We start from the raw sequence: 14,021 nt of genomic DNA, 5'->3' as shown, positions 1-14,021 counted from the left end.
ATCCGTACCCCCGGCGCGCGCTCCCCTGTTCTCCCGCTCAGCAACGACAGCGGTTTTATGCGCGTGCGCGCGAAATAACGGCCGCTGGCGGAGAGAGGAGGGGGGTGGAATCTTTGAAGGGGGGGAAAGAGAGAAGCCGCCCTGTCTTCCGCGCGCCCACCACCTGCGCCATCGTCAGCCAATCAGCGGCCGTCTCAGGGGTCTCGCGCTTGGGGCGACTCGGGCTGCTGGGTGGCTCCCCCGTCCCTCCTCCCGCCAGAGTCCCTCTCGTACCTCCCCCCTCCCGCTGGCCTCGCGCGCGCTCGCGCTCGCGCCCGCTCCAGCCTCTTGTGTGTCCTCGCGCCCCCCGCCCGCCCTCCCCGCGCGCCGTGTGCTCCGCTCCCCCCACCCTCCTCCTCCTTCCCCCCTCCCGCCCGCCCCGCGCGCCTCCTCCCTGGGTTCCCCCTCCCCCACTACCGCCTCCTCCTCCTCCCGCCCCAGGGTGAGCGCGAGCCACCTCCCTCCCTCCCTCCGCCATGGATCCCGGCAACTGGAGCAGCTTCATCTTCCAGGTAACAACCCCCTCCCCCCGCCCCCACCCCCCCTTCTCACACCCCCTCCCGCCCGCCCTCCCTCCCGTCCCACCCCCCCTCCGCGCGCCCGGTGCGCGCGCAGCTGTCCCCCTCCCTCCCTCGCGCCCTCCCCCGCCCTCCCCGAGGCGCCGGCTGGGCGCGCGCGCGGCGGGGGCCGAGGCTGCTCCCTCGCTCCCCCCACCCCGCCCCGCCAGGCTCCAACCGCCGCCGCCGCCGCCGCCGCCGCCGCCGCCGCCCGGGCCCCCGCCCCCCGCCCCCGGCCCCCGGCCCCGCGGGGCCTCCCGCCCCCACCCAGGGGGCGTCGCCGCCGCCGTCGCCGCCGCCGCGCTCCGCGGCCCGCCAGGCGCCCTCCTTCCCTCCCTCCCGCCGGCCGGGGTGCGCGGGCGGCGGGGCGGCCCGCGGGCCATGCGTTCGGCGCGGCCCAGCCCGGCCGGCCGGGGGCGGCGCCCCGAGCCCGGGCCCCGCGCGGCCCGCGCCCCCGGCCCCCGCTGAGCCCCGGGGGCCCCGCCGTGGCCGAGGCCATGTTCCCCGTGTTCCCTTGCACGCTGCTGGCCCCCCCCTTCCCCGTGCTGGGCCTGGACTCCCGGGGGGTGGGCGGCCTCATGAACTCCTTCCCGCCACCTCAGGGTCACGCCCAGAACCCCCTGCAGGTCGGGGCTGAGCTCCAGTCCCGCTTCTTTGCCTCCCAGGGCTGCGCCCAGAGTCCATTCCAGGTGAGTAGGGGCCGGCCGTGGCGGGCCGCGCCGGGAGGGCGCCGACCCGCGGCCGCGGCCCACACGGCGCCTTGTCTTCGCAGGCCGCGCCGGCGCCCCCACCCACGCCCCAGCCCCCGGCGGCCGAGCCCCTCCAGGTGGACTTGCTCCCGGTTCTCGCCGCCGCCCAGGAGTCCGCCGCCGCCGCGGCCGCCGCCGCCGCTGCCGCCGCCGCCGCCGCCGTCGCTGCTGCGCCCCCGGCCCCGGCCGCCGCCTCCACAGTGGACACAGCGGCTCTAAAGCAGCCGCCGGCGCCCCCGCCGCCGCCCCCGCCGGTGTCGGCGCCCGCGGCCGAGGCCGCGCCCCCTGTTTCTGCCGCCAACATCGCCGCAGCCGCGGCCACCGCCGTCGTAGCCCCAACCTCGACGGTCGCCGTGGCCCCGGTCGCCTCTGCCTTGGAGAAGAAAACAAAGAGCAAGGGGCCCTACATCTGCGCTCTGTGCGCCAAGGAGTTCAAGAACGGCTACAATCTCCGGAGGCACGAGGCCATCCACACGGGAGCCAAGGCCGGCCGGGTCCCCTCGGGTGCTATGAAGATGCCCACCATGGTGCCCCTGAGCCTCCTGAGCGTGCCCCAGCTGAGCGGCGCCGGCGGGGGAGGGGGCGAAGCGGGTGCGGGCGGCGGAGCGGCCGCCGTGGCCGCGGGCGGCGTGGTCACCACCACCGCCTCGGGCAAGCGCATCCGGAAGAACCACGCCTGCGAGATGTGCGGCAAGGCCTTCCGCGACGTGTACCACCTGAACCGACACAAGCTGTCGCACTCGGACGAGAAGCCCTACCAGTGCCCCGTGTGCCAGCAGCGCTTCAAGCGCAAGGACCGCATGAGCTACCACGTGCGCTCACATGACGGCGCTGTGCACAAGCCCTACAACTGCTCCCACTGTGGCAAGAGCTTCTCCCGGTGTGCACGGGGCCGCGGCCGCCCACGGGGCGGGTGGGCAGGGCGGGCGGGCGGCGCTGGCGGTGGCCTGGCCTCGGCTGGCGGGGCGGGAGGCGGTTTCTGAGGCCGGGGCCCGGCAGCCACTCCCCGGGAGGAGGGAGGGAAGCCTCGCCCGGTTACCAGGGAGCCGGGGGTGGTACTTCGCCGAGGAGGTGGGTCCTCCGGGTGGGAGAAGGCGCCGCGTGGGCGGAGGCCCGGCCCGCCCCGCGCCAGGGGGAGGGATTTCCTGCCGCCCGGGGGCTCCGAAGCCCGGGGCCGGGGCGAGGCGGCGGGCGTCTCGGGGACGGCCGGGCGTGCTGCGAAGTTGGAGCGGCGAGTGCGGCTCCACCCCCGGGCCCTAACCCCGACCCCAACGTATTCCCAGGCCGGATCACCTCAACAGTCACGTCAGACAAGTGCACTCAACAGAACGGCCCTTCAAGTGCGAGGTAGGAAGCCCGCCGCCGCCTCCTGTCCCGGTTTCCATGATTTGATCCTCCTGGTAGCTGGCTGAGTTCGGCCTCTCAGACCCCCTTTTTCTCTCTCTCCTTTTTGCTTTTCACTCCCATCTTCCCATCCCTCCTTCAAGACCTTGCCATCTCCCTCCCATTTCCTACAGATCAAAGACCCCCGAGGCTCTGATTCCTTTAACCTCTTGCCCCCCTCTCCCCGCTCCCTGAAGCTCTAACTCTCCTGACACCCCCCACGGCCCTCCCCCCTCCCCAGAAATGTGAGGCAGCTTTTGCTACGAAGGACCGACTGCGGGCGCACACAGTGCGACACGAGGAGAAGGTGCCGTGTCACGTGTGTGGCAAGATGCTGAGCTCGGCTTACATTTCGGACCACATGAAGGTGCACAGCCAGGGCCCTCACCATGTCTGTGAGCTCTGCAACAAAGGTACATGCGGAGGGACGCTGCGAGGGCCGGGGACAAAGGGTGGGGACCGAGCCAGAGGCCCTTCCACGGATGAGGCTTCCAGGGGCTGTAGCCCAGGGCTCGTGGCCTCCAGAGCCCTTTAGGAAGCAAATGCAGCAAGGGCGGGTCGACTGAGCCTCGTTAAGTTCCAAGAAGTCTGGACTGGAGGCTCAGAGCTGCCAGAAAGCAGCAGCCTCTGGGGGTGGGTTGCTCTGGGGAAGGGGCTGCTTTGGGGAAGGAGCGGTCCAGAGAGCCAGTGCCCAAGGGTTGGAAGGCAGGGTTTGGACCGCCGGGCGCCGCGCGCTCCTGCTCTGGGGCAGGCCGAGTCCAACCGCAGGGGCTTAACGGCGTGCTGGGGCCATGCCCCAGCCGCAGAGGAAGCTGCTTTAACCAGCTTCACCGAGTCACTGAGTCATGAGTAACGGGGCTGAGACTGATTGGGGCCCTGGAGGGAGGGGACACAGCCGTCTCTGCTGAGGGTCAACTCTTTCAGGTGGCTAGCAATCAGTGTCCTGTCACCCGGGGAGAGGTTCCCCTAGCCACGGAGAATAGGTTCTGTGGGTACCCAGGCTGAGAAGCTGTGGCACCGTGCACCCAGGCCCTAAGCTGAGGGAGGGGCTGTGCCCCACCAGCCCCAGCAGAGTAGTTGGCCCCAGGTTCCCAAGGATGCGGTGGGAGGAGGTCAGGGCTATCTGACGAGGGCGTCCCCGGCCTTAGGAGAACAGCCCCGTCTCTGGGGTCTCCGCCTGGCTGACCCCCCACCCCCCCATCCCGATCCACCCCCCCAATAGGCTTCACCACAGCAGCATACCTGCGCATCCACGCGGTGAAGGACCATGGGCTCCAGGCCCCGCGGGCTGACCGCATCCTGTGCAAGCTGTGCAGCGTGCACTGCAAGACCCCTGCCCAGCTGGCCGGCCACATGCAGACCCATCTGGGGGGGGCCGCCCCCCCTGTCCCGGGAGACGCCCCCCAGCCACAGCCCACCTGCTGAGGGGGACCCCCGCACCCACCAGGCAAGGCGTGGGGCATGGCTGGGGGGGGTGGGATGGGGTGTGTGGGACGAGGGGGCTCAAAGGGCCCAGTAGGGGATCTCAGGCAGGCCAGGGATGCCCACGTACCACTGGAGCTAGGGAGACTTCTGGGGACAGGGAGGGCCCTTCAGGAGAACTGGGAAAGCCTCCGGGGGCCAGACAGGAAGTGAGCAACGGCTGTGTCCCAGGGGAGGGAGTCTGGGAACCAGGCTGGGGTGAGGGACGAGGCTCTTGCCTATCGGATTGCGCTGTGATCTCCTGGCATTTGTGCCCACGCAGGTACCGGTGAGGTCTGTCCTATGGCGGCGGCGGCGGCGGCGGCAGCGGCGGCGGCGGCAGCAGTGGCAGCCCCCCCCACAGCTGTGGGCTCCCTCTCGGGGGCTGAGGGGGTGCCTGTGAGCTCTCAGCCACTTCCCTCCCAGCCCTGGTGAGCTCCAAGTTGGTGGTCGGGAGAGTGGAAAGTGGAGGAAAGTCCCTTGGTACCGTCTCCTCTTCCCCCCTCTCTTCCTGCCAACTCCTCACTGCTTCCCCACCAACCAAGGAGCCTCCAGAAGGAAAGGAGGAAGAGGTGTTTCTTAGGGGAATTCGCTAGGTTTTAACGATTTGTTTCTCCTGCTCCTGTCTTCTCCCTATCAGACCTGACCCCACACACACCTGTCCCCTTGGTTGTGTTGAAGCCCCCTGGACAGTGGGCAGGGGTGGCAGAGGACAGGAGCGGCCACTGCCCTCACCCCTTCTCCTCTCTGTAACCCCCTGCCCTGCCCTTACAGGGATCTGTGAGCCTTCTCCTTGATGGTCCTTGCGCTCCTCCTTCCACGGCCCCCATACTGTCTGCTGCCCCTCCCTGGGGAGTTGGTGCTTTTTTTTTTTTTTTTCTCAATTTTTTTTTCCAGGGGGAGGGAGGAGAGGAAGGAGGGGAATCAAAGATTCTGTCCCAGAGAGGGGAAGAGGTGAGATTGGAGAAGGGGCAGGAGCAGGGAAGGCAACAGTAGTACCTTCACAAGGTGGGGTTGTTTGGGGTCAGGCCCTAAACATTGTCCTACTTGAGAATCTGTCAGGGGAAAAGAAGTCAAGGGGAGCAAAAGAAGGAGCCACTAGGGCCAGAGGCAGGACAAGAGATGGAATTCTAAGGTGCCAGGGTAAATGGGGGGATCCAGGGACTAGAGGTGCTTCCTGGGGGTGGGGGGAATGCAGTCACAGTGTCTCCCCCGTCCCTCTTCACCCCAGCTCCAGCCCTGGCCTTCTCTTTTCATCCCTTTCCCCCACGACAGAAGCTGTGGCCCTGGCCATGTCATCGTGTTCCTGTGTCCCCTGCATGTTCCCCACCCTTCACCCCCCTCCTTTTGCGCGGACCCCATTACAATAAATTTTAAATAAAAACCTGTCTCTGATTTTGGAGTGGATGGATTGCTCTCCCCAGAGCCCCCGCCCCCACCCCACAAGGCATTACTTCTGGGCCTGGTGTCCGAGCCTAGCTCTGGCCTGTGTGGCTCCGGGGCTCTGGCTCCTCCCTCAACCCCTGCTGCAGCCCAGATTCAGGGTGGGGCCGAGGCTCCAGTGGCTGGAGAGCAGGTTCCAGGACTCCCAGGGCTCCCGGGAATACCCAGGCAGGCCCAGAATAGCCACTGGAGGGTTGAAGAGGCCTGGGTTAAAAAGCCCAACAGGAGACGAATGCTGCTCTTCCCCGGCTCACACCCATTGCCTGCGGCTCAGACCTCTGCCCAGTACCTGCACACCCTTAAGGCCCTGGGGGCTGACAGTGGGCGAGTGGGCTGCAGAAAGGGTGCGGACGTCAGCCCTAGGACCGGGAGCGGAGAGGGTGGCCGAGAAAAAGTGCGCTTCTCCCCTCGCCTGTCCCCTCCACTCTTGGTGTGGTCCATTGAGCGCTTCCGGGCCGGGTCCCAGCCCCCTCTTGCTCCTGACGGCCCCTGCAGCCTCTGCCCTGGAATTCCCTTTTGAGTCCTGCTCCAGGGACCCGGGAGCCTTCCAGCGCCCATTTCTGCTGCTGCTTCCTCGAGGGGCGAGGGGCTTCCTGTACTGCAGGCTCCCTTTTCTTCCAGCCCCACCCTGCTCCGGAGCAGCCTCCCCAAGTTTTGCCTCATTTCCCGTCCCCTCTCTCTGCTTGTAGGGGTCCCGCCCGTCTCACAGGTCCGGTCTCCTCGTAGACCCCTCTCCGTTGCCCCCAGCCCCCTGCCTCGGCCAGGAACCCCGGTGACCGTTGGCGGGAGGGGCCCGGGGCTTGGGAAGGGGGCACCCCCAAGAAGCGCGCGTGGGAAGGGGCAGGGAGGTGGCGCGAGTGGTTACCCGGCCGGTTGCCCGGGTAACGCGGGGCCTGGCACGCGTGGCTCCCTCGGGCTGGCCGGGAGGGGCGGGAGGCGAGCGAGGGGCGGGGGCGGTGCGTGGCGGCAGCAGAGCGTAGGGGAGGGGACCTGAGAGGAGCGAGAGGAGGGGACGAGCAGAGGGGAGGGGAGACCCGCCGCCTCCCTCCTGCGCTCGCTGACTCGCTCCCTCCCGGGCTGCGGCTGCTGCAACGGGGCGGCGGGAGCAGCAGCCGCGGGGGCAGTCTGGAGGCCGGCGTCGAGGTGAGACGGGGATGGACAGAGGCTGCGGGTAGGACTGTGCGCGGACGGACGGCGGACGCCGGGAGGGCTGCACCGGAATGCGGGCGCCCGGCGGACTGGGTGGTGGTGCTGGGCGCGCCACGCCAATGGGAGGAGGAGGCGCCTCCTCCTTCCCCCGGGGGCGAGGGAATCCCTGCGAGAGGGGCTGAGAAGGGGCTCGGAGGGACGAGCCCAGGCGCCCCAGGGAGGGGCGGGGGCGCTGCGCCCCAGACGCGCAGTGGGAATACTGCACCGGCGGGGCGCCCGGGGAGGAAGGGAGGACGCAGAGGGAGTGGAACGTAAGTATCGGTCCTCTGCCCAGTGTGCCTGTCTGCCTGTCGGAGTGTGCGAGCGTCTGCACAGCTTGTTGATTTCGGGGTGCTGGGGCATCTGCTGGGATCTCGGAGTCTGGATCTTGTCGGGCGGGCCCAGGGAGAGAGCTTGGGAGGGTCCTGTTTACAAAAGGGTTAATCTTCCCAGGGCTCTCCGAGCAGAAGACTTGGAGCAGGGCACTCCTCCCCAGGGATGTCCCACCCCAAGGCAAAGGAAACCCCAACTTTTCTTCCTCTCCCCAGAGGCAGCCCAACGCTGGCCCTAAGACAGGAGCATATCCCTCTCCAGCTGCAGCGATGGGAGCCACCGCTTTCCTCCTCACACCAAACCTGTCTCCTCCTCTTTCAGGATTGCTGCGGTCTCTGCTGCTCCAGCCTCTCCATCGAGGTCCTCTCCCCTTTCCCCTCTCCCCTCTCAAGATGGCAGCCAGCGGTTCTGAGGGCTCGGAGGTGAAGGGGATAGAAGAGGGTCCCCAAACCCCAGGAGAAGGGCCTGGCCATTCTGAAGGCCAAACTGGCCCTCTCCAGGCCCCGGCTGGGCTCCCAGATGAGCCAGAGGCCCTGCAGCCAGGCCCAGACATCACTGGGGCCCCTGTGGACTCAGAAGCCAAAGCTGGGCTGGCTCCAGGAACCACAGAGACCCCAGCTGGGGCCCCAGAAACAGCCCAGGCCAAAGACCTCAGCTCGAGCCCAGGAGGGGAGCCAGATGCCAACCCCAGCCCCGAAGAAGCATGCCAAGAGCCGGCACCCAAACCAGAAGAGAATAAAGAGGTCACTGCAAGCCAGGGGTCCGATCTGGGGTCCGGAGCCCCACCTGAGCCAGCCTTGGAGCCTGCTCCCCGGTCGGACCCGCAGTCAGACCTTCAGCCAGACTGCCAGCCAGGTTCCCAGCCCACCCCCAAGTCAGCTCTTCAGCCAGAGCCCCCTACCCAGGAGGACCCCACCCCTGAGGTCCTGACTGAGAACCTGGGGGAGAAGCAGGAGAACGGGGCAGTGGTTCCCCTGCAGGCCGGTGGTGGGGAAGAGGGCCCAGCCCCGCAGCCTCACTCGCCACCCTCCACCAAAACCCATCCAGCCAACGGGGCTCCTCCCCGAGTGCTACAGCAGTTGGTGGAGGAGGACCGACTAGGAAGGGCTCACAGTGGGCATCCCGGATCTCCCCGAGGTAGCCTGAGCCGCCACCCCAGCTCCCAGCTGGCAGGGTCTGGGCTGGAGGGGGGCGAAGGCACCCAGAAACCTCGGGACTACATCATCCTCGCCATCTTGTCCTGCTTCTGCCCCATGTGGCCGGTCAACATCGTGGCCTTCGCTTATGCTGTTATGGTGAGCCCCATGGGACCCCGGCCCAGGTCTGCTGTGGCTCCCAGTTTCCTGCCACCACGGGACTGCACCCCAGGAGTAGTAACCTTGCTTTCCCTCTCTTCTCTGCATGGATCTCCCTTCCCAAGTATGGGGTCTTTTCTGGCCTCCCCCTGGGACCTTCCCTTCGGAGCCACCGCTGCCCTAGCCCATCAGGTGGGAGGGAGGGCAGGAGAGGTTTCACGCAGCCTTGCTGACCTGTGCCCTCCCCCCCTTGCCTCTCCAACCCTCTTTCCCCCTCGAACCACTGTCCATGGGGCCTGCCTGTCTCCTTGGGACAACTCTTTCACCTGAACCCTGCTGGGCTGCCATCTCCTGACCTGGGCCCACGGTGCCGCACCCCTCACCCTCACCCCAGTCCCGGAACAGCCTGCAGCAGGGGGACGTGGATGGGGCCCAGCGTCTGGGCCGCGTGGCCAAGCTCTTAAGCATCGTGGCGCTGGTAGGGGGGGTCCTCATCATCATCGCCTCCTGCGTCATCAACTTGGGCGGTGAGTGGGGGTCTGGGACAGGCTGGGAGGAATGGAAGGGTTGGCAAGGGTAGCTTTACTAACCCCTGCCCCTGCTCTCTCCTGTCTGTCTTCCCTACTTCTCCTTTGTCTCTCCTTGTCTCTACCCCCACCGTCTCTGTCTGTCCCTCCCTCTCCTCTCCCACAGTGTATAAGTGAGGGGCTCTGCCCGCATTCCAAGACTTTTCTTCCTGTTGGGAGCTGCCTTGGGCCCATCCTCCCCTGGGGGGAGCCCAATGGATGGCCCAGGCCCGCACCCATAGGGACCAAGAGAGCCTGAGCGGCCTTGTTTACAGCTTCTTTCCTGCTCCTGCATCCTGCCAGGCTCCTGTGCCAACCGTAGGCCTCTCTTCTCCCTGCACTGTTTTCCAACCTCCCTGCACTTATGCCTGCATCCCCTCCAGCCTCTTGGCCTCCCTATCCCTGCACTTCTGGAAACCTCCCTGCACTTCTGGAAACCTCCCTGACCTGAACATCTCCCAGACTCTCTGCTCGCAGCCTTCCTGCATCTCTCCCAGCCTCCCTGCACTCCTCCCAACTTCCCCAATTCCCTGCGCCCCAGCCCTGGTGTCCCCCTTTCAACTTTCACTGTCTGGGCATCTTCCCCCATTCCTTTCTTCCTTCTCCCCTTTATCATCTCCCCTTCCCCCATCACACCCTCTGCCCCCTTCCTCTTCCTGCCTTCTCTCCCCTCAGCATCCTTTCCTCCTCCCTCCCGCCACCGATCTCTCTGCAAAAACTCCAGCACTTACTAGATCAGGCTGGGGAGGGGAGCGATGTCAGGGGAGGGCTCCTCAGCCCGCTTCCAACTATTTTCTGCTGGGACCACCCAGGTCCTGACGCCCCCAGGGCGCCTCTGGGTCGCAGAGCTGGCAAGCCAGGCCTTGTTTGGGGACTTGTGCGGGGTGTCGCGCACGGTGGCTAGCTCTGTTGAGAGCATGCATGGGGAGGAGGAAGGGGCGCAGGGGCGAGGCTGTTGACCTTTTCCGATTAGCCCGAGCCGACCTGCCCCACTTGGGCTTTTAAACCCGCTCAGCGAGTTTCTTAAAGGCGTCGGGGCTGGGGTCATTCACGTGCTTTGTAACGAAAGAACCCCGAAATAGGACCAAAGCTCCCGAATGCAGGGAGCGAGTGAGGGGCGGGGAACTCTATAATTATTTTCCAAGAGGACGAGGGAGGTTTGTTGCACGCGACAGTCCGCTAGGGAGGCGGGGACTGAGCTACGACGCGGCTCGGAGTTGGCGGGTTTTGTTTTCTAAAAAATTAAAAAAAAAAAAAATTAAAAAAAAGAGAGAGAGAGAGAAAGAAAGAAAGAAAAAAAGGCGTGGGAAGGGAAAAAAAACTAAAAGTCTTTAAAAAAAAAAAAAAGGATACATCAAACAGATTATCCCTTTTTGTATGCCGGATGCTGCATGAGTCTGAAACACCAATAAACGGAGACTGCATGAGACTCGCCTCCTGCCTCAGTTGGTCCTTACATCGGTCCGCCGCCGGGTCCCGCGGTACTGCCCTCTTTCCGGCAGACGCTACTGGGTGTATGCGCATGCGCCCTCCCGGTGGCCATCTTTACTGTGGGCAGAAGCCCATTGCGTCCGAGCCTACCTGCGCATGTGCAATCTTCCCCACGCTTTCTTTTTTGCAAGTAGCTTCGGCCAGAGCGGAGCCTTCCGCGCCATCTCCGTGCGCTTGCGTCCTGTGACCCTGCGCAGCGCGGGAGGCGGGTCTTAGCTCCAGGTGCGTACGGCGGCGGAGGCGGCCGAGCGGCGAGGTGCGGGGTGGGGCGCCCGGTCCAGGTGCGAGAGGGGCCGGGTGACGGCGAGAGGAGCGACTCCGCCCCTCTCCGGCCACTGGTTTCCGCTGGTCCCTGGGAGTCTCCGAGGGCCGTAGCTGGATCCGTGGGGCGGGGTCCTTGGAGGGGGCTCAGCGCCACCTCCTGGGGACCGGCGGGCTCGTCGCTGGGGCCGCTGTTGGAGCCTGATTGGTTGCAGACAATCCCTGAACTTCTGGGGAGCCCAGTCCCTGGGGGGAGGGGGACGGGGGACTCCCCGGCTTGTCCTCCTGCATATACTGTCATCGCAGGGCCCCTCCCCGAGTAGCCTATGTCCCTTGTTCGTGGTCATGGAGACACGTCGGCCACCACGGCGGTGCCTCTGTCTGAAGAAGGGGAAGTGACCTCTGGCCTCCAGGCTCTGGCCGTGGAGGATACTGGAGGCTCCTCGGCTTCGGCCAGTAAAGCCGAGGAAGAGGGGGAAGGAGGCCGGGAGGAGACGGAGCATGAGGGGTCCGGGGCCGAGGAGATGCAGGGAGAAGCCCCCAGCGCTGAAGGCGAGGCGCACGCCCAGGGAGAAGCGGAGGACTGGTGCGTGCCCTGCAGCGATGAGGAGGTGGAGCTCGCCTCCGACGGGCAGGCCTGGATGCCTCCGCCCTCAGAAATCCAGCGGCTCTATGAACTTCTGGCTGCCCACGGTACCCTGGAGCTTCAGGCGGAGATCCTGCCCCGCCGGCCGCCCACCCCTGAGGCCCAGAGTGAAGAGGAAAGATCCGATGAGGAGCCTGAGGCCAAAGAGGAGGAAGAGGAAAAGTGAGGGCTCACCCTTGCACCCCGTTCCTGGGCTCGCCCCCTTGGTGCCAGAAATGAATTGGGAGGGGAGGTGGGACCCTGGAGCATGGAAGGTGAAGGGCTGGAATGGGGAGGGGAGACCCGCAGGCTGGTGTTTGGGGAGACCACCCTCAGCCTTCAATTTCTGTCCACCCGTCCCAGACCGCACATGCCTACAGAATTTGACTTTGACGATGAGCCAATGACACCGAAGGACTCCCTGATTGACCGGAGACGCACCCCAGGTACAGACATGGGGGAGAGGCAGGGGGCGGTGAAGGACCTCTAATCCCACTGACTAAAAGGCGACTCCCTAAAAGAGGCCTGTGTTTGGAGCTTTGGGAGCTACGCGGCTTGTGGAGGTGGGAGAGGGCATTCCCCCAGTGGTGCCAGCTTGGAGAGGTACCCTGGCTTCCTTTCCGAGACTTGCACAGGTGACCCTTCTGGCTTCCCATTGCTTTTATCTTCATCTCCCCTAGAAGTTCAAGTCTTCCTGGTCATTCCTTATTCTCTAGATCCTCATTCCCATATTATTGTGTGACCCAATTGCCTTCCTGGAATCTACCTTGGAGCCATTCTTGATTTCTTTTTCTCTCATCCCAACATCCAGTAGTAGCAAATCCTGTTCGCCCTGCCTCCACATTTCCAAGCTCAGCTGCTGCTCTCCACCTTCAACCCCACACCCTCATCCAGCCATTTTTTCTCTCTCTCATTTATTCATTCACTTAACTTATTTTTTACGGAAGGCATACCTGTGCACCTGATTGGGGGGCGGGGCGGGGAGGCAGATGGCAGAGAATCTTAAGCATAAGCAGACTCCGCTCCCAGCACAGAGCCCAACTTGAGGCTCAATCTCACGACCCCAAGGTCACAACTGGAGCCGAAATCAAAAATTGGAAGCCCACCGACCGAGTCACCTGGGTGCCCCAAGCCATCTCTTTTGCCTGGATATTTTTGGTGGCTCCTAACTAGTCTCCCTGCTTCCATTCTCAGCAACCAGAATGATCCTTTCAAAATATAAATCACGACGCTTCTTTGTTTAAAGCCCTCCAAAGGATTCCGTTGTTGGGGGAAATAGCATGTCAAGAGAGAATCCAAACACCACTACTTCCCCTGACTGTCCAGGCCTCCAGGGTTTCCAGAGACATTTATTTCCATTTAAACTAAGAGATCCAAACCTCTGATCATGGTCTCTAAGTCCTTTCTTTCTTTCTTTTTTTTAAGACTTTATTTATTTGACAGAGAGAGATCACAAGTAGGCAGAGAGGCAGGCAGAGAGGAAGGGAAGCAGGCCCCCGGCTGAGCAGAGAGCCCGATGTGGTACTTGATCCCAGGACCCTGAGATCATGACCTGAGCCCAAGGCAGCGGCTCAACCCACTGAGCCACCCAGGCACCCTCTAAGTCATTTCTTTTAACTATATATTTCTGTCTTCTCGCTACCCCCTTATACTCTTCCAGATCTCTCCGTTCCTGCCCCAGGGCCTTTGCACTTACTTGCTTGTCCGCCTGCCTGGATGTCTTTACCTGGTCTTCACATTACTGGCCTCTTCTCATAGTTCATAGTTCAGACCTTCACTTCCTACTTCATCTGAGGCCCAACCCCAAACCTCAGGGCCTCCATGACAGAGGCTAGGAAATCTGTATGTTTAATGAGCTCCCCAAGTAGTAACCTCTAGGCAGGTGGTCTGATGCACAGTGCCTCACTCCCATCCACACTTCTTACCTTCCTTTTCTCCAGGAAGCTCTGCTCGGAGCCAGAAACGGGAGGCCCGCCTGGACAAGGTTCTCTCAGACATGAAGCGACACAAGAAGCTGGAGGAGCAGATCCTTCGTACTGGCAGGGACGTCTTCAGCCTGGACTCCGAGGACCCCAGCCCCGCCAGCCCCCCACTCCGGTCCTCAGGGAGCACGCTCTTCCCCCGGCAGCGGAAATACTGAGTGCTGCCGCTGCCTTTAGGGTGCACAGCATTTGCCGTCTGGGGTCCTTCCCTAACCCAGGGCGCTGGGACACTGGGCCAAGAGAGAGAGAGAGAGAGGAGAGAGCCTTCCAAGCTCCCAGCACTGCCCCTTGCCAGAAAGAGAACGTGTGTGTGCCCGTTATGTGCTTTCTGTGAAACCTCTCTTCGGAGACCTGAACTGAATTTTCTGAATCCAACATTAAAAAAACGCTAAGTTATCTTCTCTTCCAGGGTGGGCAGCTGCGGAAGCCCAGTCCGCTGCGGAGGGGCGGGGTCAGGTCGCCCAGATGGGGAAGTTGAAATTAAATCCACATGGGGCAGAGGCGAACTCGGTCAGCACCTGTCCCCCCTCCCGCTCCCGCTCCCCCCAGTGTCGGGCCCTCTGATCCTTCCCAGTCTCCTTTCAGCACTGCCAGCTGGCTTGGAGGCGGGCGCCTCCTGAGGGCTGCGCTGCAGCGCCTTCAGCGGCT

At 64.2% G+C, this 14,021-nt stretch overlaps 3 protein-coding genes across 7 annotated transcripts; all 3 read left to right on the top strand.

Moving 5' to 3' along the window:
- Positions 1-1,044: 1,044 nt before the first annotated feature.
- On the top strand, positions 1,045-5,030 carry MAZ (MYC associated zinc finger protein). 2 transcript variants are annotated; one of them, XM_044233415.1, is made up of 6 exons: positions 1,057-1,285; positions 1,369-2,225; positions 2,629-2,692; positions 2,970-3,141; positions 3,951-4,175; positions 4,473-4,531. In XM_044233415.1, exons 1-5 carry the CDS (start codon positions 1,094-1,096, stop codon positions 4,151-4,153), a joined length of 1,488 nt encoding a protein of 495 aa, XP_044089350.1. In that variant the 5' UTR covers positions 1,057-1,093; the 3' UTR covers positions 4,154-4,175; positions 4,473-4,531. The 2 variants fall into 2 exon arrangements, with proteins under 2 accessions (XP_044089351.1, XP_044089350.1); XM_044233416.1 differs by lacking the exon at positions 3,951-4,175 and having other exon boundaries at positions 1,045-1,285; positions 4,473-5,030.
- Positions 5,031-6,728: 1,698 nt separating this feature from the next.
- On the top strand, positions 6,729-10,448 carry PRRT2 (proline rich transmembrane protein 2). Of its 4 annotated transcripts, XM_044233420.1 has the most exons (4): positions 6,986-7,092; positions 7,475-8,448; positions 8,843-8,975; positions 9,142-10,448. In XM_044233420.1, exons 2-4 carry the CDS (start codon positions 7,546-7,548, stop codon positions 9,150-9,152), a joined length of 1,047 nt encoding a protein of 348 aa, XP_044089355.1. In that variant the 5' UTR covers positions 6,986-7,092; positions 7,475-7,545; the 3' UTR covers positions 9,153-10,448. The 4 variants fall into 4 exon arrangements, with proteins under 4 accessions (XP_044089353.1, XP_044089354.1, XP_044089352.1 ...); XM_044233418.1 differs by lacking the exons at positions 6,986-7,092; positions 8,843-8,975; positions 9,142-10,448 and adding an exon at positions 6,729-6,775 and having other exon boundaries at positions 7,475-8,797; XM_044233419.1 differs by lacking the exons at positions 6,986-7,092; positions 8,843-8,975; positions 9,142-10,448 and adding an exon at positions 6,771-6,803 and having other exon boundaries at positions 7,475-8,797.
- A 179-nt stretch (positions 10,449-10,627) lies between these two features.
- Positions 10,628-13,769, top strand: PAGR1 (PAXIP1 associated glutamate rich protein 1). The gene is made up of 4 exons (XM_044233421.1): positions 10,628-10,727; positions 11,073-11,574; positions 11,755-11,837; positions 13,332-13,769. Exons 2-4 carry the CDS (start codon positions 11,093-11,095, stop codon positions 13,529-13,531), a joined length of 765 nt encoding a protein of 254 aa, XP_044089356.1. The 5' UTR covers positions 10,628-10,727; positions 11,073-11,092; the 3' UTR covers positions 13,532-13,769.
- The last annotated feature ends 252 nt before the right edge of the window (positions 13,770-14,021 follow it).

Source organism: Neovison vison, chromosome 14 (genome assembly GCF_020171115.1).
Source record: "Neovison vison isolate M4711 chromosome 14, ASM_NN_V1, whole genome shotgun sequence".
In the NCBI taxonomy this organism is placed as follows: Eukaryota; Metazoa; Chordata; class Mammalia; order Carnivora; family Mustelidae; genus Neogale; species Neogale vison.
Note: the sequence above shows the minus strand (reverse complement) of the source record. Positions and strands in the feature narration are given on the sequence as shown.

Excerpts from the sequence above, each read along its gene's own strand:
- MAZ (XM_044233415.1), top strand. The coding sequence starts at position 1,094 with ATGTTCCCCGTGTTCCCTTGCACGCTGCTGGCCCCCCCCTTCCCCGTG. Across the intron at positions 2,693-2,969 it reads AACGGCCCTTCAAGTGCGAG|AAATGTGAGGCAGCTTTTGC; the intron begins GTAGGAAGCCCG and ends CCCCCTCCCCAG. Across the intron at positions 3,142-3,950 it reads CTGTGAGCTCTGCAACAAAG|GCTTCACCACAGCAGCATAC; the intron begins GTACATGCGGAG and ends CCCCCCCAATAG.
- PRRT2 (XM_044233418.1), top strand. The coding sequence starts at position 7,546 with ATGGCAGCCAGCGGTTCTGAGGGCTCGGAGGTGAAGGGGATAGAAGAG.
- PAGR1 (XM_044233421.1), top strand. The coding sequence starts at position 11,093 with ATGTCCCTTGTTCGTGGTCATGGAGACACGTCGGCCACCACGGCGGTG. Across the intron at positions 11,575-11,754 it reads AAAGAGGAGGAAGAGGAAAA|ACCGCACATGCCTACAGAAT; the intron begins GTGAGGGCTCAC and ends CACCCGTCCCAG. Across the intron at positions 11,838-13,331 it reads TGACCGGAGACGCACCCCAG|GAAGCTCTGCTCGGAGCCAG; the intron begins GTACAGACATGG and ends CCTTTTCTCCAG.